Source organism: Cannabis sativa, chromosome 3, assembly GCF_029168945.1.
Source record: "Cannabis sativa cultivar Pink pepper isolate KNU-18-1 chromosome 3, ASM2916894v1, whole genome shotgun sequence".
NCBI lineage: Eukaryota > Viridiplantae > Streptophyta > Magnoliopsida > Rosales > Cannabaceae > Cannabis > Cannabis sativa.
Window position 1 is genome coordinate 20,383,514 of NC_083603.1, and position 24,465 is coordinate 20,407,978.

Below are 24,465 nucleotides of genomic sequence, written 5' to 3' on the forward strand. Positions count from 1 at the left end.
ATTTAATTTGGGTTTTTTTTTTGTGTGTTTTACATATTCGTGTTTACGTGTTGTGCCCTCGGGCTAATTTAATCGTGTTTTCAGACTTGTTTTATCGTGTTGTGCTCAAACCCACGTCATGTCATGCCAATTTACATTATCGCATGTCGTGCTTGACCTATGCCGGGCTTAGAATAAAAAGGAAATTATATATCTATATCAGGGTCGGATATGGTGCATATAGTATTATCCCAGCCCCCGCCCCATCCCCGCTTCAGGTATTGAAATTGTCCCCCACCACTGCCATTAACTACCAAGACGGGGAATCCCCACCCCATTAGGGGCGAGTCCCCGCGATTACCCATCCTCGCAGTATAAATTTTCATCTCTAGATGAGATAAAAACAATTAATATACAATAACTATTTTATTACCGACCCACTGAAACAATTATAACTTAATAAAACACAGACAAATTAGCTTAGAATATGCAAATGAACCATTAACAACTCCGCATCATACGTATATAATAGTTATTTTTATAAAGTTTTTGGCATTAGTTATGAAATGAACATAATAAAATACATTTATAACTTGTTTATTTCATCTGATTGAAAAAGCCAATCTATTACACTAAAGCTAGTCACACTCAAAAGCAACTTATTATTATTTACAGAGCTTTCATGGAGGCGGAGACTACTACTCCTACCCCAAAACCCGTACACATCGTCATTTTCCCTTTGCCACTTCAAGGACATGTAATCCCAGCTGTACACCTGGCAATCAAGCTAGCATCAAAAGGGTTCATCATCACCTTCGTCAACACTCAACTCATCCACCACCAGATCACCAAATCTCTCAACCAAAACGACATCGATGACGTTGTCGTTGATATCTTCGCTGGGGCTCGGGAAGCTGGTCTAGATATTAGGTACAGAACAGTTAGTGATGGTTTCCCCTTGTCCTTCGATAGAGTACTTAACCGTGAACAATACATATTGGAGGGTCCCTTGGGTGTTCATATGCCGGCCCCCATGGAAGAACTCATGGGAGACCTAGTCAAATCGGCGGATCCATCAGTTTCTGTCTTCATTGCTGATACTTTCTTCAGTTGGCAGTCGAGTATAGCAAAGAAGTACGACCTTGTTTCAGTGTCGTTTTGGACTGAGCCTGCTCTAGTCTTTTCTTTATACTATCACTTAGATCTCCTCAAAATAAATGGTCACTTTGGGGGTGCATCTCACAGTATGTCATTTTGTCTATCTTTTCACATTCATAACATGTGTTGTTTTTTATTGATGAGGTATAAACTTTTTTCTATTGTACGAAAAAAAGGTGTTAATTTTATTTAATGTCTTTTGTTGTTAATATATAGATAAGGATATTATTGATTACATTCCCGGGGTCAAGGCTATTAAACCAAATGACTTACCATCAAACCTTCAAGAACTCGATGTCTCCACTATCATGCACGAATTCATAAAGAACGCATTCGAAGGTGTGAAAAGGGCTGATATGATTCTCTGTAATACAGTTTATGAGCTCGAGTTTGAGACCATTTTGGCCATACAAGAGAACCAACCCATGTATGCAATTGGCCCACTTTTTCCATCACGGTTCAACAGTTCTCTTGTGCCCACCAGCATCAAGCCCGAGTCAGATTGCATGGAGTGGCTCAACTCCAAGCTCCCTAACTCGGTCTTGTACATCTCATTCGGTAGCTTTGTTCCATGTGGAAAGAAAGAAATTGATGAAATTGCTCATGGGCTTATGCTTAGCAAAGTGAATTTCTTATGGGTTCTTCGTCCTGATGTTATGTCTTATGTGAAGCCTTATGCTCTACCAATAGGGTTTGAAGATGAGACTAAAGATAGGGGTTTGATAGTGACATGGACCAATCAGATTAAAGTGATCTCACATTATGCAATAGGAGGCTTTTTAACACATTGTGGTTGGAATTCAGTGTTGGAAAGTTTGTGGCATGGTGTACCAATGTTGTGTTTTCCGTTGATGACTGATCAGTTGACCAATAGGAAGTTGTTAGTCGATGATTGGAGGACTGGGGTGAACCTTTGTGATGAGAAGTCGCTAACTAGGTTTGAAGTTGTAGGCAAAATCAATTCTTTAAGGGAAATTTGATTTTCTATGCTTAGAAAATCAAAAAATTTGATTTATAAACCAATAATTAAAACCCTAAAAAAACTATACCTTTTTTTTCAAAACCCCAAAAATACCCCCAAACTAAAACTATCTCTCTTTCTCTCTCTATCTAGCCGGTCCCACACCCCAGGTCCGATGGTCGGACCATGGGGTCCGATGGGGTCCGACCAATCGGACCCATCGGACCCCAAGGTCCGACCATCGGACCTCTCTCTTCCCTCTCTCTCAAATCGCGCAGGAAAAAAAAAAAAAAAAAAAATTAAAGCCGACCATCGGACCCATCGGGCCCGACCATCGGACCCATCGGACCCATCGGACCCGACCATCGGACCCTTTCTTCCTCTCTCTCCAAAATCGCGAGAAAAAAAAAAAAAAAAAAAAAAATTAAAGCCGACCATCGGACCCATCGGACCGACCATCGGACCCATCGGACCCATCGGACCCGACCATCGGACCCTTTCTTCCTCTCTCTCCAAAATCGCGAGAAAAAAAAAAAAAAAAAAAAAAAAAAAAAAAAAGGTCCGATGGTCGGACCTTGGGGGTCCGATGGGTCCGACCATCGGACCCCCAAGGTCCGACCAGCGGACCTTTGTCTTCTTCCCTCTCTCAAATCGCGGGAAAAAAAAAAAAAAAGTTTCGTAGACGGGGTTGCTCTTTCGGGTTGGGGTTGGGGTCGGAGGGGTTGGGGTCGTGGTCGACGGGGGTGAGGGTGGTGATCGGCGTTGGGGTTGACGTGGGTGGGTGAGGGTGGTTCGGGTGAGGGTGGGCGGTTGGGGTGAGATAGAGGGAGAGAGAGATGATGCAGAGAGAGAGAATATTGTGAGGGGGGTATTTTTGGGGTTTTGAAAAAAAAGGAATAGTTTTTTTAGGTTTTAAATTTTTGGTTTAAAAATCAAATTTTTTGATTTTCTAAGCATAGAAAATCAAATTTCCCTTCTTTAATGTGTAGAAAATCAGTAACTGGATTGAAGGAGAATGCAACAAAGGTGAAGGATATAATGAAAAATGGCCTAGTTCTTGATGGATCATCGGAGAAAAATTTGAGTAAGTTTATTACTGACCTAAAGATTAAAATTGCTAATGATCAATCAAATGTTTAGATTTAGTTATCTTTTGCCATGTTTTGGAAATTTTTCTAGTAGGCTTGCTAAAGGGTTATTTTGATAGATTCGATATCTATTTGGTTATCTAAAAAACCTTTTTAGTTTAGTTTTTTTTTTTTTATAATTGCCTACGTTAAAGTTACTTAGGACCACTTGTAAGTATTCAAAAAATTAAGAATAGTTCAAAATGCCGAAAATAAAATTTGAATAATTACTTACCATGTGTATAAAAGAAACAATCATGCTTTTAATAAAATATGTAAATCTTGTTTCGACATTGTAAATTATTGATAATTTTCTAAAAATTTGCATAGGTCCTGAATAATTTTAATATATATGATTATGAAAAAAATAATAGACTATGTTTTCTTGAATGTCAAAACATGATAAAAAATAAAAAACTCTTTTAAAGAATGTTTTAAAGAATGTACTGTAGGCTTACTCCAAAGTTTTTATTTTTAGTAATATAGTACATTTTTTAGCTATTCTACTATATTCTTGTGAATTTGATCATGTAAAATGTAATGGAACTACTCTTGTTACTTGTAAAGTTGTATTGTGTATTTCCAAAAAAGAAATTTTACTTATCTGTTTAAAAGCACACACTATAGCAAACCAATTTTCTAATATAACTCCATTACTAAATTATCTCATGTTTCACCTTTTTAAGAAATCACATGCATGCCTTTTCCTCAATAACCTTCGCCCCAAAGAGAGACCCTCGACCGCCATCATCTCTGTCCAAAGATGATGTTCCATTTCTCTCTCTCTCTCTCTCTCTCTAGACTAGCCACCATCATCACCTCCATCCAAATACACCCATGTTGTTCAAAAATTAACTGCACCGTCCCCATTCAATGACAAACACTTTGCATGAAGGTTATTTTTTTCTTATAAAAAATGAAGTTATATAGGTTGTTTTTGAATAAATAATAGAATAGTGATTGTTGTTGAGATTAATTTAGGATATTAAAGTTTGATTTATTTCTATTTTTGATCAATCTAGATTCGACTAATGTGGGAAGAGAAATACTAACAAATGGCCTTATTTTTCTCTCTAGTGAAAGTTAATGTCTCTTTTTTAGCATAATAAAGCAAATATCCCTTTTTATTTTTTGTTATCTAAAATACTCTTGACTATATATAAGGTATATATTATATGTTTTATTCATTCAAAAAAAATTATGAACAAAGAAATAAAACTGTCTGATCAAAATATGAAATTGTCTTGTATAATTTATTTATTATACTGTATTTTTTGTTGTGGTACATCAGTTTAATTTTCAATTATAGTTGGAGTAATATGTTATATTTTTTAGTCAAACATTGATGGGTCTATATTATTGAATGTTTTTTTTTGTCGTTCTCTTTTTATTAACAAGTGTTGATATACGCACATCAACGTATAAAACTAGTTATTGTGTATATATGAATATGAATCATATAATTCATGCGAGAAAAGTTATAATATATCAATTGTTTGTACTAAGATAAAAAAATTTGATGAAATATTAATTTTTAGTCTGTGGTATATACGTTTTGCATTATGGTATATACATTTTGTGTACTACAGTATAACATTTAGAAAATAAAATAATAAAATTTGGATTGTATGAAAATATACTCTAATCCTAACCTAATATACCATTGTGAAAAATATAATATATATATATATATGTAATCTTAAACATGGAAACAACATACCCCAATCAAATATATTTATGCCTCAAACTTAGACTAATATTTCATGTTTTTTTATTTCACCCAATAGATACTATATCACATAAAAATGATATATCTTACAATAATATGAATATACCATAAAACTAATATTAATGATGCACTTAATTTTTTAATTTTCTTCATGATATACTAAATCACGTAAAATAAATATACCAATCATTTAAATTAATATACTAGTTAATAAGTTTATATTTTACTATTTCTCTCAATATTCATAAAATACATATACTAATTTTTATTTTTATTTTTTATTTATATAAAAATATATATCACTCTTATATAACACAATTCAAAGTAGATATATCTGTTAGGTTTTATGCCCTAAATAAAACTCATTTCAATATAATCAGATTTACTTATTAATAAAGATCAGAAATAACATTTAATGTTGCATGGTTCACATGATTTATTTCATGATTATTTACATAATGTATGTATTCTATTTAAGTCCAGAACATATCAATTTGTTAATGATTATAGTGTTGTCAACACAGTGGAATATAATCTTAATTATATGTTCGAAAGTTTATTCCCTGATTTGTCAGTTCACTGGATTTAGACTGACATGATAATCAGCGATATGTATTCTTACACCTTGGATAAGTGTTATGTCCTTTCCAGGACATTGGCAAAGTTTACCAGTATCGGATGTATGGAGTATACATCGGAAGGGACCGATATTGAACTTTAATTAGAGATATTAAAATTTACCGTAATATCTATTCAATTCAATATCACCTGTTGATCCTAGATCAAATGATCTTAATCTTGATATGGTTAGGTTCGATCTCAAGAGTATTATACATGTTCTTTGATTTGTTAGTTAAGCCTACTTTTGGGTCAGGGTGATACGTACATTTTGGGAACATGATAGTATAATTGAGTGGGAGCGCTAACATAAATATGGAATCTATAACTTCTATAGGAATTTAGAAGTGAAACGATGATATCCTTCGAGCTTGGCTAAACAGAGATAAATGGTGGAGATCTCATTTCACTTCGGTAAAATATCATTTATACGGAGCTAAGTGTTTTAAGGATAAAATACATTGAAGGTGTAACGGTAACTTAGTGCCTTTGCAATGTAGATCATCTATTAGAGGGTCATTGATCACATTAGGATTATAACAATGTATAACTAATGACGTGTCTATATCGTGGAACATATAAAGCGTTCTATATACTGAGAGTGCAATTCTAAGTTCTATGCGTGGATTCAACGAAGAATTAATAAGTCAGTGAATTTAAGACATAAATTCTTGATCTGCTTATTGAAAGCTCGGATATATAGACTCATGGTCCCCATACTAGTTGAGGCCATACCGCTTGTAAGACTCAGTTAATTGATTTTAATTAATCAATTATAATTCTAAAGTTAGACTATGTCTAGTTTATGAATTTTCACTAAGCAAGGGCGAAATTGTAAAGAAAAGAGATTCTAGGTTTATTTATTAATTAAGAGACTTTATATGTCTAATTAATAAATATATTAAATGACAATATTATTTAATAATTAATTTTTAGTTATTAAATAATTAGAATTGGCATTTAAGTGGTTAAATTGGAAAATTGGCGTTTTTGAGAATATGGGATAGAAAAATGACAAAATGGCAAAATTGCAAAGTGGGCCCAATCCACTATCCATGGGCGGCACACTTAGTGTGATTTTCCTATTTATTTTTTTATTATTTTAGTGCTAAATAATTCTAACCTAAACCTAGGTGGTTACCTATAAATAGATAGTGATGGCTCTCATTCACACTTAATTCTGTCAGATAAAAACTGAGCCTCCTATTCTTTTCTCTATAGGCCGAACCACTTCCCTTCTCTTTTCTTCTCTAAATTTCGAATTCCTTGAGTGAATAAATGAGTGCCCACACACATCAAGTGATATCTCAATCATAGTGTGTAAGACTGTGGAAAATCAACCAACAAGAAGGAGATTCAGCATCAAAGGAAGGAGAGAAAGAGATCCAGGTTCAGATCTTGGTGATGCTCTGCTACAGAAAGAAATCAAGGGCTAGAGATCTGAACGGTAGGAGTCATTATATTCCGCTCAACCCAATGTAAGGTTTCCTACACTTTATATGTATTTATTTCATTGTTTTAGAATTCATATTAGGATGTTAATGAAACATACTTGTTAGTAAATCTAGATCCTGGTAAAATATATCAAACAACTGGCCTCAGAGCCATAGTAATGATTTACTTTCATGAAATATGAATTAAAACGATGTTATATGTTGATTTGGATGGTTTCATGTGGTTTATGTCCTTATTTGATGATAGTTTAGAAATCGGAATATATGTTACTGAAATATTTTTTATTTCGATCTGGAATTATTTTTTCTGGAAAGTAGACGAAAAATTAATAAATTTAGGCTATTACAGAACCTAATTTGGATTTTTTATGAATTAGTTATGTTTTTTTGAATTTAAACAAAAATATCGTGATTTGAATGTCACACGCGCGCGCACGAGCCTCAGATCCGCTCGGACACGCTGCTGTCTGAAGGGAAGCTCGCGCCCAAGATCCTCGGCCACACCCTTGCTTCTGCGCGCGCAGGAGTATGCAATGCATACCCTTGTGCCTCAAACTTGTTTTCGTCATAACTTTTGATTCAAAAATCGTTTTTCATTGAAACAAAAGCCAATTTTTGGTAGAATTTTGTGTAGAATCTGAATTTTCAATCAAAAATCTAATTCTCAGAATAAAATTAATTTTTATTAATTTTTTAATTAATTAAAATTAGTTTTTGATATTAGTAGGCTTTGAATTTTGAAAATTTGATTTCTCACAAAGGAGCCTTATGGTTATTTTTGAAATTTTAGATTATTTTATTTATTTTAATTATAAGATCAGATATTATTTTTTAAATGATCTTACTTTGATATTAAAATATTATCTTTTAAAAATAATCTTGTACTAATTTCAAAATTTGGTAACCATATCATATTTTTTTTTTCAAATTTGTTATTTTCAAAATATATTTTATTAATTAAAATTATAAGATTAGGAATAGGTTAGGTTTAACATTTTATCTTATTAGACATTTTTTTTATTAAAATTATATTTTGGCAAAAATAACATGAAGATTTGAAAAATTGGTTAGTTTAGTTTGAATAGATATTTTAGGGCTTCAAACCATAAATTTTTCAAACTTATTATTTTATTATTTTTTTTTAAAATATTCTAACCATATAAAATATCTTATTTTTCAATTAGTTTATTTATGTAATATTTAAATTTATTAAATTATAAGACTCAGAATATAATAAAATATCTCAATTTTAAAATTCAAGATATTTTATTATATTATCTTATTAGAAATTTTAAATAAATTTAAATTTTGAATAAACTTGATATTTGAGAAATTGGTTAGATATTTTTTTTTTTGACTTTTTGTTAGAATTTAAGAAATTTAGGAGTTTGTTGAATTTTGAATTTTTTCAAATATTCTCTAACAACCTAAATTTGAATTCTAGTTAAGATATTTATTTTAAAATTTAATTTTATTTTAAATTTTAAAATTAAGATATTTTAGCTTACTTTCCAGATATTCGAGATCAGTTATTTGTTTGTATTGTTTGATTATATTATTATGTATTCAAATTTTTTTTTTACAAACCTATTATTTATTTGATCTAAATTGCTATGATTAACTTGTTGACAGATCCAATGATCTGATTTTAATCATAGTCCAATTGTCAATAGATCTTATAAATAATTTGTAACAGGTAAATTTTGCAATTTCTTTCATCTGTGTAAACCTAGTAACATGATAGGGCCCATCCAAATCATTTGACCTGTGTGAGCCTATATGTTTGCTATTGGGCTTAGATGCATATAGGAAGCCCATTTAAGTTTTACTAAGTAAATGGACTAGGCTGCTAAAATAAAGGGAAATTTACACCCACTACTGATTTTTCCCATTTTATTACATTTATACTGTGCCACGCTGGAAACAACATTTATACTGTTTTTTTTTTTGGCAGTTTACTGCCTTTTAAACTTTAGCCGTGTAAGGAATTTATCATTGCCACTTGTCACGATAGGGTTTTGCCACGTTTTTTTTTTTTTTAAAAAAAAAAAAATTTAATTGTTTGATTTGACGGTTATGTGTTCTGATCAAAAAGTATTGTATTTATGTATTTTTCTTTTATTTTTTTTTATTATTTTCGAATCTAAATTTTGTAATTGGTAATCTCTCTCACCTCAACTGTTCATCTTCTTCCCCATTTTCAGTTTGCTTAGACGGTTGTAATAGTGGGTGGTTTTTTCATTTTAAAAAATTTCAAATCCCATCCCACTATCTTAAACTTCCCTCTCATTTTCCCTCCCATTTTTATTATTTTTGTCTATAAATACCTTCATAGTTCTTGATAATGGCCGTTACTCGTTCATCGCCATCTCCGGCCAAAGTTACAAAACCCACAAAACAATCGCAGAAAACCAGACCCAAATCAAAAATGGGTAAAAAAAATCTGAAAGAGAACCCTCCTAGCCCCACTTCCCCTTCTGTTAAAAGAAAAACCATTGCTGGCACTACTACAAAAACACCCTTTAGAGGCGGTTTTTAAGCCCTTTAGGCGTCGATTTTCGTGAAATTCGCTACCGACGCCTATCAGGGCGACGCTAAAGGGTTTATTTGAACCGACGCCATATATACCCCTATGGCGTCGGTTATTAGCTAGGAACCGACGCCATAGGGGTATATATGGCGTCGGTTCCTAGCTAATAACCGACGCCATATGTGGCGTAGGAACCGACGCCAAAACTCCTCAGATTTCAGTTTTTTTCATTTTTTTTAATTTAATTATATTATTTTAATTTTATATTTATTAATTTATATATTATTATATTTAATTTAAATTACATATTTATTTAAATTTTAAATTACATATTTATTTAATTTAATTATATATTAATTACATTTTAAATTAAATAGTAATTAAATTTGGGTAAAAACATAATTTGATTTCATAAAAATAATTAAATATTACACAAACATGTAAAATTAGTTAAAAAAATTAATAAGTTAATAAATCTAATTACAAGTTAATCTATAAAAATTACATAATGAAGAAAAATTCTTCGACCTTTGAACCTCAATCGTCACCGTGAATCACCGCCATCAATTGTTCGATCCACTTTCGCTGTAGTGGTAAAATTTCTGTTTTTGGATCGTATTGCTTCTTACCCCCAAACTGTTAAAAAAATTAAAAATTTATATTAGTTTATGTATATGTATATTATATATTTGTTATTATAAAATTTATATACTATGATCAATAATTAAAACTTACAGCTTTTTGATCTTCTATGTAACGGTTGGGGTTGGCACGTGCGACGATGTCAGTGATATATTTCAAAACATAAAAACCGCATTCTTGGCTTTTAGGTTGTCTTGGACAGTTTGCTTGTGAAATTCCTTGCCACGGGCCAAGATACTGATGTGCGTCCCCTATATACATGAATGCCCTGTTTGGGAAAATTATATTAGCATTTCAATTCGTTAGTTAATTTAAATTCGTTACATAAGAAGTCATTAAATAATTACCTTCCGATCATTTGTTCTATTTCTTCGGGAATTGGGCGGCCTTTTAGAGGGTTTAAATGGATAATTTTCTTTGGCGCAACCACCACTAGCGTCCAATGCATCCTAGAAAATTATATTGGAATATAAGTAAGATAGTATAAAAATAATTTGAAGACATAATATAGAAATGAACAATTAGCACTAAAGAATTTAATAAAGTTTACCCGATATTCCAAGGAATAAAGAACATTTGGTGGTTGCTGTTCATTAATGATAACCAATTAGCCAATCGTCTTGCCGCATCGTCAAAAGACTGACTCTGTTCTTCATCGCTGATCCCATGCACCGTGAGAAGCTCTGGGTCGTAAAACTTGAAAATTTTTCTCAGACCGTTGATGCTCTCCCATATGTGCCTGCCAAAAAAAAGTGTTAGTGCCTTATAATAATTTAACTATAATTTGATATAAGGTTAATTAGATTAAAGAAGAGTATACATCATTCCAAACAGCATTCCCTGGTTGCCGATGTAGTTACACGTAGCAACCTGCTGCAAATCCTCTCCAGATAAAATGATCTGGGTACGCGGTGCAATGAATCCTCGGGGGACAGAAATTGTGATTATATCACGTTTATCTTTGAGCCTTAGGAATTCATGAATCATCCATTTTAGCGAATTAGGGATCAACGCCATCTTCTCTTCCGTGAACAACTCATCTTCCCGTGCACCACGACTTTGTGGAGAAAGCATCGGAGCTTTCCCCTTTGACGCATCACGTCTTGAGGGCGGTTGAGCGAGTGGACCCTAAAGAAAACAGAACATAATATATATATATATCAAATTTTATCTAAATTCTACCGAAATTTCGGCAGCATAACGGTTGTAATTGAATGATCCCAAAAATTTTGAACATGGCTGTATAACGACAAATAACACATATATAACAGTAGTTTGTTCATCCATCCCACCGCAAAGACATATATTCGCAGAACCTACTTCACTACGGATGAATATTGAAGATATTCAAACTCCACTAATCATTAATAATTAATTTCAGTTGAGAAGTTACCTCGGTTGTTAAAATTAAGTGTTTAGGCCAAGGAAGGAACATCTGGTACACGTCCCTAACATATCTGAACTCTTCAATTGGGACTGGGATTTCAGCGTCCTCTTGCAGGATTTCCGAAACCATGATCCGAGCATGTGAATCATCGTAATCCTGGCAGTGAACTTTGATCTTACCCACATGCTCGTACAAATACCCTCGGGCCACAATATTGTCGATGTTGTCAGAGCAGAGATGTACTTGCTGATTAAGGGCCGCATGGTCATCAAAATTGTATAGGATACCTTGGTCGTTGAGGGAAATGAACTCTTCAGCATAAATTTGTGGTTGTACCTCATCCTGAGGAGCGTATGGTTGTGGAACATACGCCTCACCAGCCACCTCTCCTTCTTCCTCTTGTTCGGCAGCGTTCCTCTGTTGCTTAAGGGATTGGACTTCAACTTTTAATTGTTCAATCTCCTTCGCTTGCCGAGCCACAACATCAGACACTTCCCTTTTCTTCCTGCCGAACAGTTGAGATGCCCTGGTCAGGAACCTACAAATCATAAAATGCAAATTAGCAACGATTTCATTTGTGTAACTAAATAAATAACATTTGAAGTAATAGCATACCCAAGCAGCCACGACACGTCCAGATGCTGCGGGTGTCCCGAGCGCCCGCGTGAGGATATCGTTTTGGCCCTGGACCTGAATTTGTCCCTGACTAAGCTTCTCCTCTAATTGAGCCTAATGCACGCATATATTCAAGCAATTAGTATATGAATTATATACACTAACTCATGAGTAGAACTCAATTAAGGATTAATATATACTTACTATCTTCTCGGCAATTTCCTTGTCGTAATCAGTGACAAGTTTTCTACTCTTGGTGCGAGATTTAATCCAAACACGGTGGCGGGGAGGATCTGCAACTTCGAGGTCCTTTTTCTACATAACGTTATAACAATGAAATGAGTACCAATTAAATTGTATAGCACATTATAGCACATTAAATTTTTAGTATTACTTACCACAGCTTCCCGTACGTTCACCATTCCACTCCGACCACTTCGATGTCTGGATTGAATTTTTGAGGAACGTTCACGTTGCACCTTACTCAATTCCTACAATGCCAAAAAAATACATTAGATACATGTACTTGTATTTAAGAGTTTATCTTAGTGCTAATATAATTAGCGTACCAGAAATTCAGGAGTTAGTCTACTTTCAACAAATTTGCACCAATCAGCAGCGTCGATCTCCGGTGCTTTTCGGGGACTTGTGCCAGTCGTCCCAGATCATTCTCTTTCAACGCGGGCATTATGATGTCTTTTGTCATCCTATTCTTGAAGTCTTTCATTAACTTCCCAGCTAGGATGAGACAATCATGTTTGAAGGTGTCCGGCACAATGAACCCCGTCTATTTTGAAGGAAAACAAACACGGTTAGAGTCAACATTTGGAGTAATAGAAAAACAAATCAAAATTCTAACAAATAATAGCTTACCTGAATGTCTTTCCAAACTTTATTTTTCAGAGTCTGGTTGACTTCTTTCCAATTTTTATAAGCCAACCCTATTGTCCGCCGACATCCGACTCCCGTAGTGGATACGAGCTTCGCGTAGCTTTTTCCACGGTATTGACCTTTATCATTAACTTCGAGGGCCACTCTTTTGCCCCGATCCATTAGTTTGGATATTTCATTCATTTGCGTCGGCCCTCGTGTAGGTATTGTGGTTGGACACTCATTTTTCTGCTCCCGAATCAGATCCTGATTCTGAGTTCGCCATGTCTACACCATTAACAAACAAACTTCAAAGTTAGCTACATATATAACAAGTAGTGTATATGAAATATTAAAAGCATAAACAAATTGTTAAGTATTCAGGACCATTCAAAACCACAATATAAAGTAAGCTATATATCAAGTTACCAATTAGACACGTTTTCTTTTCTTTTTTTGTTTATGTTTGCCTGAATCACAATTGACCCATATTCCCTCATTGATATCGTTTCTAATGTATTCAGCGTCGTCTTCCTCAATGTTACGATCAATTCCCATGAGTTGCTCATGAATTGGTTGTCCAACAATGAAGTCATCGTAACATAAGTCAGCATTCTCCTCATCCTCTTCAGTCTCTAAGAACCTCCTCTCTGGTGTCGATAAAACAATAGACCATTTATCATTAGCCGGATCAGAAATGTAAAAAACTTGAGCTGCTTGGCTAGCCATGATGAATGGATCATTCTTGCTTCCTCTCTTACTTAAATCAACCAAAGTAAAACCAAGCTCGTCGCTTTTACTCCAACGTTGTTGTCAACCCAAGAACACTTAAAAAGTGGAATTCGGAACGCAAAATAATTGAGCTCCCATATTTCTTCAATGACCCCGTAATACGTCATAGTACCTAAAACAGGGTTTCTATCTTTTGCACTTGCAAAGTGCATAGTTTCTGCGACGATACATATACCACTATTTTGAACCTCTCGAGCATCATCTCTTGACTTTGTATGAAAACGTTTACCCCTTACAATGTACGCTTCATGCTTTGCAACCGCAAAAGTTGGTCCAAGGGCAATACGACTCAACACATCAGATACTCCATGATTCGGTTCGTTCAACTTTGCTATAATGGTATTCCTTAACCACCCAATGAAAGTTTGACGATGTTGGTCTGCAACCCATTTTTGTTTATTTTTTTGATTTCTTGGAACCATTGATTGTAACAGCTCCATATGGTCACTGTAAAACAAGTAAGATAAATCAAGTTATTGTTCATCGTGACTTAAGTAATGTTAATCAAACAAAAGGTACTTACGTTATATATGGTTGAACCTCTGCGTTATTGTTCATCACGACTAATTGAGCTTGATCTAGTTCAAGCTTGGACACTATCACCATTGTCCCTTTGCCCCTTAATCCTCTATCAACATCATCTGGGTCAGTTCTTGGTTTGCTAATTCCTATTGCCTCAACTCCAGCCATGTACTCTGAACAAAATTCCACAGCCTCTTCAGATATGTAGCACTCAACCATACATGCTTCTGGCCGATAGTGGTTACGCACATAACTTTTAAGTACCTTCATATTTCTTTCAAATGGATACATCCATCTCGCCCACACCGGGCCACACAGCCTTGCTTCTCTCACTAGATGAACCATTAAATGGATCATGATGTCGAAAAAAGATGGCGGAAAAAACTTTTCCAGGTTGCACAATGTTTTGACTACATGTTCATGTAATGCATCTAACTTATCCAATTCTAATTCCTTCCCGCACACTATTAAAGAAAATGCAAACATGTGTCAAACACTCTCGAACATTTTTTGGCAAGACTGATCTAATGGCAATTGGAAGTAGATGTTGCATTAACGCATGACAATCATGTGATTTCAGACCCATTAGTTTCAATTCAGTCTCATTCACCAAGTTTTTGATGTTAGACGAGTAACCATCGGGTACTTTCATATTTGCAAGTGATTTGCAAACTGTTTGTTTCTCTTTTTTGGATAAAGTGAAACAAGCAGGAGGCAAATATAAACGTTCACCTTTCTTCTCAGGTGCCAGAGATTGTCGTATACCCATTTCAACGAGATCTAAACGACTATTTAGACCGTCCTTAGTTTTGCCGGGAATATCAAGTAAGGTACCAATAATACTCTCACACACATTTTTTTCAATATGCATGACATCCAAACAATGTCGAACTAGTAGACTTTTCCAATATGGAAGACGAAAGAAGATTGACTTTCTTTGAAAACAACCATTAGTTTTTTTATTTTTTTGCGTCTTTCCATACTTAAAATCTACAAGTTGAACTTGTTGGAGAATTTGTTCCCCGAACATGGCAAAGGAGCCATATCACCCTCTTCGCACCATCGAATGCTTTCTTCTTTCGTCTATCAGGATGATTTGCAGGCAAGTACCGTCTGTGACCCATATAACACATCTTGTGTCCATTTGCCAAGCGACGAGCCGATGTGTTAGTGCAACAAATCGGACAACCTTCGTAACCTTTTGTGCTTAAGCCTGATAAATTACTATAAGCAGGGAAATCACTGACAGTCCACAACAACACAGCTTTCAGATTAAAAAATTCTTTTTTAAAACCATCATAGACCTGAACCCCGTTCTCATACAATTCTATTAAATCGTCAATCAATGGTTCCAAATATACATCGATATTATGTCCAGGTTGTTGCGGGCCTGATATCATTAAAGAAAGCATGTTAAATTTCCTCTTCATCACTAACCAAGGAGGAAGATTGTACATAACTAGGAAGACAGGCCATGAACTATGACGACTACTTAGAGATCTATGTGGATTTACTCCATCCGCAGACAGACCGAGACGAATGTGTCTTGGTTCGCATTTGAATTCGGGGTTTATGTAGTTCACTTTTTCCAAGCTTGGGAATGCGGGATGTCTAAGTTTTCCATCTTTCACTCTCTTGGTCTCATGCCAAATTAAATTTTCAGATGTTCTGCACTACGATATAATCGTTTCAGTCGCGGAATCAAAGGCATGTACCACATCACTTTTTGGGGGATAAGTTTCCTATTCTCCTTACTCTTGTTTACTTTATGGCGGGATAAACCGCAAGTCGGGCAATAATTCATGTCTGCATATTCCTTACGATATAAAATGCAATCGTTCGGACATGCATGAATTTTTTCATACTTCAATCCTATAGAATTTAACGTTTTTTTCACTTCATAAGTAGATTCCGGAAAGCAGTTGGCAAATGGTAAGATATCTTTAAAAGCAGCTAAAAATTGAGTAAAACATTTATCGCTCACTCCATTTTCTGCTTTTATGTTGTAAAACTTTACCATTGTTGGTAATCTTAGTTTTTTACAACCATCGAACAGAGGTTTATCGGATCACTAAGAAAATTATCGAATTTCTCAGGATCATTAAGAAATTCCTCCTGTGCTTCGTTAAGCAAGTCCAATGGATAATCATCGAAATCATTACCCTCGATATCATCTACCCCCCGCTTTCCTAATGGATATGGATCATTAGGTAAATGTTCGCCATGGTAATACCAATTAGTATAACTTCTATTGAAACCTCGTAAATACACATGGTCCTTAATCATTGTAATATTCCCTTTAGATACATTACAACAATCTACACACGGACAATGAATACGATCGTGATTTGTAGAATTCTTTAAGGCAAACTCTAAAAATGCATCGAACCCTACTTGAAATCGCGGTGTGTCTCTCTCCTCACGCATCCATGATTTATCCATAACAAAAATCCTATCCAAAAAAATTCAGTATTTAGTAACTACTTATAGCTAGTTACTAATTACACAATGTAACTAACTAAGTTTCTCACAATTTATTCATATTAATTTATAAATTACTTAAATTCTCGTTTTAGATTAGTTCATATTATTAGGTTGTTTTGTTGATTAGAATGTTATTAAAATGTTAAATATTTTTAATAAATAAAATTGAGGGGAAAAATTTTTGGTAAAGCAATAAAGGTATTAACTAATATTTTCCCCTTTTAATTAACTTTTGCTCTTTATTTTCTTTGAAAAATAAAAATCCACATTGAACCTCTCAAATGAAAGAAAAAAAAAATAAAAAAAGAAGGATTTTATATGTTTATTTTGTTAATTTATTTAGTAACTAATTATATCTAGTTACTAATTACACAATGTAACTAACTAAGTCTCTCACACAATTTATTCATATTAATCTAAAAATTACTCAAATTTTCGTTTTACATTAGTTCATGTTATTAGGTTGTTTAGTTGATTATAATGTTGGTAAAATTAAAAAGTTTTCATAAATGTGAATATTATTATTTTTTATGTGACCTAACTTCTTATTACTATGTTATAATTAACTATATTATGAATGGTTTTAGTAAGATTTATCCTAATTCTACCGAAATTTCGGCGGCATAACTACTGTAATTGGACGTTCCCAAAAATTTTACAAGTGCCTAAAATAACAAACAAAACAGATAAACAATACAAAATTAATCCACCCATCCGACCGCAGTACATGTATTCGCAGAACCTACTTCACTACGGATGAATATTTAAGATATTCAAACTCAACTAACATGCATTGATAATTAATTATATATTAAGAAAAAGTTAGTAAAAGTATATACCTATAATTGCAAGCCCAAATACGCTACACACAAAATTATGCCGAACCCCTATAATATAAAGAAATACAACGAAATTACAAAATTAATTATTTCATAACTTATAACTAGTTATAAAAAATTGTAACAAGTTACTTAGTTACTAAATTATACATACATATATATAATCAATTATATCTCACACTATTATCTCAAAAAAATAAAATTATATCACACACTAATTCCATTTTAAAATTTTTATTTCTAAACTAATGAAATCCCTCCAATGTCATTTTATTCACAATAAATATATATTGCAAAAAATATATAAAATACAATTACAAAATTTATTTTCATAAAAAATATACACACACACAATATATACACACATTATATAGAAATATTCAATAAAATATACAAATACATATATATACTATACATTGAGGTATAAATTATTACCTAATAACCGCAATCCGACGACCACCGTAAAAAATGCCGACACTATACACATAAAACACAATAATATTACTAATAAAATAAAAAAAACTCAAATAATAATTTACAAAAACAAAAAATAAAACAATATACATAATACAATAAGAATAGAAGCAATATTTATACCTTAAACGAGGTTGAGATTGAACAATTTCTCAACAAAAATGGGTGGCCGGATTTCACACCCAAAGTTTACTGTTTGGGTTCGGATGACACTTTTAGAGGCTAAAAAATCAAAACTTTTTAGGTGTATGTTATTTAGTATCGAAAATGGAGGATTTTAAAAAAAAAATGGGCTGAAATGGTTGAGAAATGAGGGAGATAAGGTGGGGAGAAGGTGGGTCGGCGAGGGTTTGGGCTGGAGGTTTTGCTCTCTGGTTTTTGCTGGGTGGGGAAATGGCTGAGTGAAATGAAGGAGGAAGACGAAGCCATAGGGTTTATTTAGAGATCGACCCTATGGCGTCGGTTCCTTCATAGGAACCGACGGCATAGGGTACACGTGTCAGGTTTTCGTGTACCCTATGCCGTCGGTTCCTATGAAGGAACCGACGGCATAGGGTATTTCAGAAAAAAAAAATAAAATTTAATTTCCAACCGCCTCTAAATGGTATAATGCAATTTTATACATACGGTTTTTATCAAAAAACCGCCTCTAAATGTCAATTTCGAACATAGCGGGTATTTTCACACCCTTTAGCTTCCCTTTTTATAAATGGGGTTGAAAAAACTGCCTCTAAAGGCTAACATTGTAGTAGTGTGGATCTTCGAAGAACACTCGAGGAAAAAGACCTCGAACTGTTGTTGAAAATTCAGACTCAGATTTTGAGTTGGATTCTGAATTTCTTAAGTCGCCTGTTTCTGTTAAGGTATTTTACTATTTATCTGTTGTTGTTTTTGAGGTTTTTTGTTTTTTTGTTAAATTCGATTTTTGAAGTTCATATATCTGGGTATTTGTTTGTTTTTGTTTATGTATTTGTAATTGTTTTATATATCTTGTTTGATTTATTTATGTGTTTTTGTTAATTTTTTATTTGTTGTTTTGTTGGTGTTGTTTTTTTTTTAATTTTAGGGCAAGGGTAAATCCCCTGTGAAGGTGTTGCCATCATCAGGTGTTTCTGAAGAAATTCCTGTTAATAGGATTGTTGAGGTTTGTCATGTTATGCATTCTGTTCTATGTTTTTTTATTGTTTTTTTGTTGTTGTTAATTTCGTAGTGTTTTATGGTGTTTTATCAGTGTTTTCATTGTTCTGTTTTTTAGGATTGGGAATGCAAGTACACTCGATCTCAATTTTATCATTCTAGAGTAGTAACATCTGGGTATTACTCTGTACTTGGTGACATTAAGAGAATTTTAACTGAAAGCCAATTGGAAATTTTTTCAAAATCTGTGTTTGGTTATTTTCTTCGAATTCCTGAGTTCATAATTCATTACCAATTGCTTCATTGTTTGCTGTTGAGGGAGGTTCAGCAGCCTAATGGGTTGGAGTTTTGGGTTTGTGTCCAAGGGAAATACCTTAGGTTTAGTATCGAAGAGTTTGCGTTGGTCACGGGGTTAGATTGTCATGTTGATTCTGATTTTTATCAGTTTAAGCAAGATGATAATGAATTGGTCAAATATTGTTTTAAGGGGTACAAAAAAATTACCAAGGGTGCTATTCAGACTGCTTTTATTGCTGACAATCTTAAGGATAACGACGATCTTGCAGTCAAGTTGGCTGTATTGTATTTTGTGCAGTGTTATTTGTTAGGTGGTCCCCCGGGTAAAGTTGTTTCGTCTGAGGAAATAGATGTTGTGGATAGTGGTCGATATAATGAATTTGGGTGGGGCAAGCATTGTTTTGATATCACTATGCATTCTTTGAAGGGTAAGATAGATTCTGGTTATAAGAGGGTAGTTCGTAGTGACGAGGATGGTGGGTATTACAGGTTATTGGGTTTTCCTTTGGCTATTCAATTCTGGTTTTTCGAGTGTTGCCCGTATGTTATTGGGAAACTATCCTTGTACTCAAATGTTGGCATTCCAAGGATTTTGAATTGGCCTAAATTACCCAAGGACAAGGAGGGTATGGTGAAAATGGATGTCATGAACACCCTCATTTTCGATCGGTCTTTGAAAGAGGTAATCCTGTTGTTTTTTATTATTTTTCCACTGTTGTTTTAATGTTGTTTTTGTATACATTATTTATACTTTATGTTTTTATTGTTGTTGTTATTTTATAATTTCAGTTTCATGTGTATATTGTTTTTTGTTGGTTTTTGTTGTTTCAGTTAAAATTAAGAAACCTCACTCCAACTTCCGTTGAGAGATTGAGTTTGAGCCTCACTGATTTTTTCTCTGGTGAGACTACTCCCGAGGCTGTGAAATTCAAAATTAAAGGTGGTTCCAAGCCCGCCGGTCAACTCCGGCTTCGATGGGTTCTTCTTCATCAACTGCTCATGAGAATGTCTCCCGAGTTGAGTTTGAGGAATTTAAAAAGTGTTTATCTGTTGTTGTCAGCCAGCAAGGGATTCTTATGAAATCTGTTGCTGAGATGAACAAGAAGCTGGACATTCTTATTGAGGTGTTTTTTTTTAATTGTCATTACTTTTTCTGTTATTTTTTTAGTAGTGTTTTTTTGTTGTTTTATACAGTTAATTAATTTTTTATTTTTTTTTTGTTCTCAGTCATCCCAAGGTGGTCTCACTCACAATGGATCTCAGTCTGAAGATGTTCTTCGTACTTCAGAAAATGAGGATGATGAAGATTCCACTTCGGAGGAAGACGAGGATGATAAATTCGACGATGACAAAGGAGATGATCATCATGACGATGAAACTGATGATGATGATGATGATCTGGGTGGAGATGGTGTTGGTGCTGGTCAGGATGAGGCTCACACGGGCGATGTTCGTAACGATGAGGGTGTTGTTGTCCCCGAGGTTGTTTCGAGGGATGATGATACCGGCAAGGTGGATGATGCCAAGAATTCTGACCCTGTGGAACCTATTGCAGAGATCAAACAGGTGTATTTCTTGTTTGGACATCATTTTTGTTTGTGCTTTTTTGTGTGTATTTCTGTGTTTTGTGTTTGTTGTAATAGTTTTTTACTGTTTTTTTTGTTATCAGCCTGAACAGTCTCAAGGTGGGGAGGAGAACATTGATGTTGATGCAACAATTGCATCTGCTGTTAAAGCTGTGGAGAATTTGGTTTGTGTTTCTGTTTTTGTTCCTTTGTAATTTGTATTTATTTGGTATTCTATTGTTGTTTTTATGGTGTTTTTATTGTACTGTTTGAAATTTAAAAATAAGTCTTTTTATTTATCCTTTCTCTTTTTTAGATTGGTTCCTCAACTCATGCCCCTGCTCCTGTTGAGACTTCTGAGAAGACTGATCTTGAAATGGTTATTTTTCAAGAGACTCCTATTTTACGTCCTCAAAAGAGGGATCGGAAGAAAGGAGCTGTTTTGAAATCCCCATTCATTGAGCTTGCTTCTGGTGCATCTAAATCAGGTTCATCCTCGGTTTCTCCTGATGATTCTGTGTATAAGGTCGTTAAATATGTGCGTGGTTTGTGCCCGTTGGACAACAAGATTGGTGAACCTGTCGATCCGCAATTGGAAGCTGAGTTTGTCAAGTGGGTTGATACAAGTCTTAGAAAGCATAAATCTAAGTAAGTATTTTTGTAGGTGTTTTCAGTTGTATATCTGTTATCGTTTTCTATTTATTTTTTATTTTTTCATTCGTGTTTTGATATTTTTTTATTTGTTTTTTTTAGCACAACAACTAATGTGTATTGTAAGGGTAAGGACACTATATTTCCGCCATTTCGTTTTGGTGTTGAGGACATCAGCAACAAGATGTGGTTTCACAACCTTGCCTACCCTAATTGTTTCCTTACCAATTCTGTAAGTTTTTATTTTATTATTATTATTATTTTACATATTGTTTTTTTATTTATTTTTTTTTAATGTTTTTAAGTGTTGTTCTGTTAGTTTTTTATAAGTTTGAATGTTTTTTTACTTACTTTTTTTTATCTGTTTGTTCAGCACATTGACATCATTTTCTATTATCTTCGTAAGAAAATAATGTACTCAGCCGAGCCGAAAATCAAAGTCACCACAACTGATTGCCTCTTTTGTTCTAGCATAACAACTTTGTATGAGAGGTTTGTTGAGAAAAACAACGATATATCAGTGTTGTCTCTTTCTCACAATGTGGCCCAGTACATTCAAGGTGGTAAGATATTATGTGCCACTCCTTGGCATTTGGTTGATCATGTTGTTATGCCTATCAATGTAAAATTACAGGATCATTGGATTTGTGGTCGTCTTAACATAGTTGACAGGCGCATATATCTGTACAATTCATGGCGTTCTGGGAGGTATATGACTGCTGCCAAAGAGGCTTGCAAGCCTTTCTCTGTTATTTTACCATATTACTTCTCTATGTTAGACTTCAAAGGCCTTCGCAACGAAACTAAGTTTAGCACTATGGAACCGTTCCCTATTGTTGCTGTTGATGGTTTACCCGAGCAGGTCACAGCGTAAGTTTTATGTTTAGTGTTCAATGTTTTTCACTAGTGGTTTGTATTTTTATTTTTTTGTTATTGACTTTGTTTTTTATCAGTGTTCTCATAGTGTCTTTTTTTGTGTTTTCTTGTTTTTTTTTTCCAGTGATTGTGGTGTTTTTGTTGCATCATTTGCTGAGTATTTCATTGATGGCAAACCCATCCCATCCTCTGATTTTGATGTGGAAATTCACCGCGATCGTTTGGCTGCGTTATTTTATCAATATGGGATGAAGAAGCAAACTGAGAACATTGAAAGTGAATCCGAGGCCCCTCCCAGCCTTCCCAAGAAGTGATTTGTTTTTTCAATCAGACTGTCATTGTTCTTATAGTTTTTTAATGTTGTTTTAATGTTTTTCATGTTGTTTTTCGTAAACAAACATTGGTGTTCTGTTGTTTTTCCTTACGTTTTGTGTGGACAATATGTAATCTTTTATTTTTGTATGTTTTTTCTTATTATTTTTATGTACAAACAAGTTGGTATGTTAAAGTTGTTTGTTTTTTCATTTCACATCCCTTATTTTTTTTGTTTTTTTTTTCTTATAGTTTCTCTGTTTTTTTGAATCCAAATATTCATTTCAGTATTAAAAACACAAACTGTTTCAATAACAAACTTCATATATATATATTCAATTTAGTATCCAACATCTTTTAATATCCAATCTAGAGTATCAACAATTCCCAATGTAATCAATGTTTTTCAAATAAAAACTGTATTCCCTTTGTATTTCAAAAATTTAAATTCCTCAATATCTAATTCTCAAAACGTATGTGTAGTTTTCTTTTGTTTTTCCACTGTTGTTCTGTTGTTGTTTTTATTCCCTTCTACGTCTTCTGCTGCATGTTCTTTTGTTATGCCCCAGTTCACCACATTTGCTGCACTTGTTGTGTTGATCCTTTTCCCATCCAGCCTTCCTTCTTAATATTTTTGGTCTTCCTGATTTTACTCTTTCATGTGGAGGCAAGACTATAATATTTTTCACTTCTTCCGGTACCTCCCATTCACTTTGGTGTCCTATTGGGTAAACTGTCCCTGAATAAGTTGCCAGCCAATTTTTTTTTGTGTAGTAATCTGAACAGTAGGTGTACGGGTCCATGTTCATCTCCCTCATCACGGCCACTGCGTGCCCGCATGGCATTTCATCTATTTGGAACCTGTTGCACGTGCATGTTCTTTTTTCTAGGTCTACTTCCCACGATTCTTTCATTCTTGTTACCTCAAACAAGTAATCTGTTGTTGCTTTAACCTGTTTTAAATTTTATTGAAAAAAAAATCAAACATAGCTGTAATTCCAACAACAACAATACAAAACTATTAAAACAGCACTACAACAACACTACAACACTACAAAAAAAAAGAAGCATAATTAATATTTTACCTCCAGATTCAATGAGTATGTGTAATTTTTCAACAGTATGTCTTCTCCAGTTGGTGATAGCTTAGTGAAGGTGTTGTGTGCTTTTGTCCTATTAGTATGCGTCCATTGTTGCACCAATGCTCTCAAGCATTCTAGCAGCGTTGTAATTGGTAGCTCCCTTGCTGCCAAATTTGCAGCGTTCAGTGATTCTGATATGTTTGAGGTCATTGTGGAATACCTCTTGTTTTGGCTATGAATTCTTGACCACTTTTCATACCCAATTTTTTTGAGGTAAGGTCTTATGCGTTTGTCCAATCAATCCAATTCAGCCATGTGGAACTCGAATTGCTTTTCTGTGTAGGCTTTCACTGCTCCAAAGAAT

The 24,465-nt window shown here is 33.9% G+C and overlaps 4 protein-coding genes across 5 annotated transcripts; 2 read left to right on the top strand and 2 right to left on the bottom strand.

Annotated features, from left to right (window-relative positions):
- The first annotated feature begins 557 nt into the window (after positions 1 to 557).
- On the top strand, positions 558 to 3,581 carry LOC115711265 (UDP-glycosyltransferase 86A1). Its single transcript, XM_061111750.1, has 3 exons — positions 558 to 1,223; positions 1,354 to 2,084; positions 3,053 to 3,581. Exons 1-3 carry the CDS (start codon positions 662 to 664, stop codon positions 3,236 to 3,238), a joined length of 1,479 nt encoding a protein of 492 aa, XP_060967733.1. The 5' UTR covers positions 558 to 661; the 3' UTR covers positions 3,239 to 3,581.
- Positions 3,582 to 9,716: 6,135 nt separating this feature from the next.
- LOC133035667 (uncharacterized) lies at positions 9,717 to 12,196 on the bottom strand. Its single transcript, XM_061111752.1, has 6 exons — positions 11,592 to 12,196; positions 11,019 to 11,326; positions 10,749 to 10,937; positions 10,546 to 10,647; positions 10,292 to 10,466; positions 9,717 to 10,192 (listed from the first exon to the last, which is right to left on the bottom strand). The coding sequence occupies exons 1-6, from the start codon at positions 12,132 to 12,134 to the stop codon at positions 10,094 to 10,096; spliced, it is 1,416 nt and encodes a 471-aa protein (XP_060967735.1). The 5' UTR covers positions 12,135 to 12,196; the 3' UTR covers positions 9,717 to 10,093.
- An 8,618-nt stretch (positions 12,197 to 20,814) lies between these two features.
- LOC115709156 (uncharacterized) lies at positions 20,815 to 23,231 on the top strand. 2 transcript variants are annotated; one of them, XM_061111754.1, is made up of 4 exons: positions 20,815 to 21,181; positions 21,285 to 22,063; positions 22,205 to 22,701; positions 22,832 to 23,231. In XM_061111754.1, exons 2-4 carry the CDS (start codon positions 22,016 to 22,018, stop codon positions 23,019 to 23,021), a joined length of 735 nt encoding a protein of 244 aa, XP_060967737.1. In that variant the 5' UTR covers positions 20,815 to 21,181; positions 21,285 to 22,015; the 3' UTR covers positions 23,022 to 23,231. The 2 variants fall into 2 exon arrangements, with proteins under 2 accessions (XP_060967737.1, XP_060967736.1); XM_061111753.1 differs by having other exon boundaries at positions 20,815 to 22,063.
- A 94-nt stretch (positions 23,232 to 23,325) lies between these two features.
- Positions 23,326 to 24,377, bottom strand: LOC115710830 (uncharacterized). Its single transcript, XM_030639183.2, has 2 exons — positions 24,105 to 24,377; positions 23,326 to 23,972 (listed from the first exon to the last, which is right to left on the bottom strand). Exons 1-2 carry the CDS (start codon positions 24,309 to 24,311, stop codon positions 23,541 to 23,543), a joined length of 639 nt encoding a protein of 212 aa, XP_030495043.2. The 5' UTR covers positions 24,312 to 24,377; the 3' UTR covers positions 23,326 to 23,540.
- Between the last annotated feature and the right edge of the window lie 88 nt (positions 24,378 to 24,465).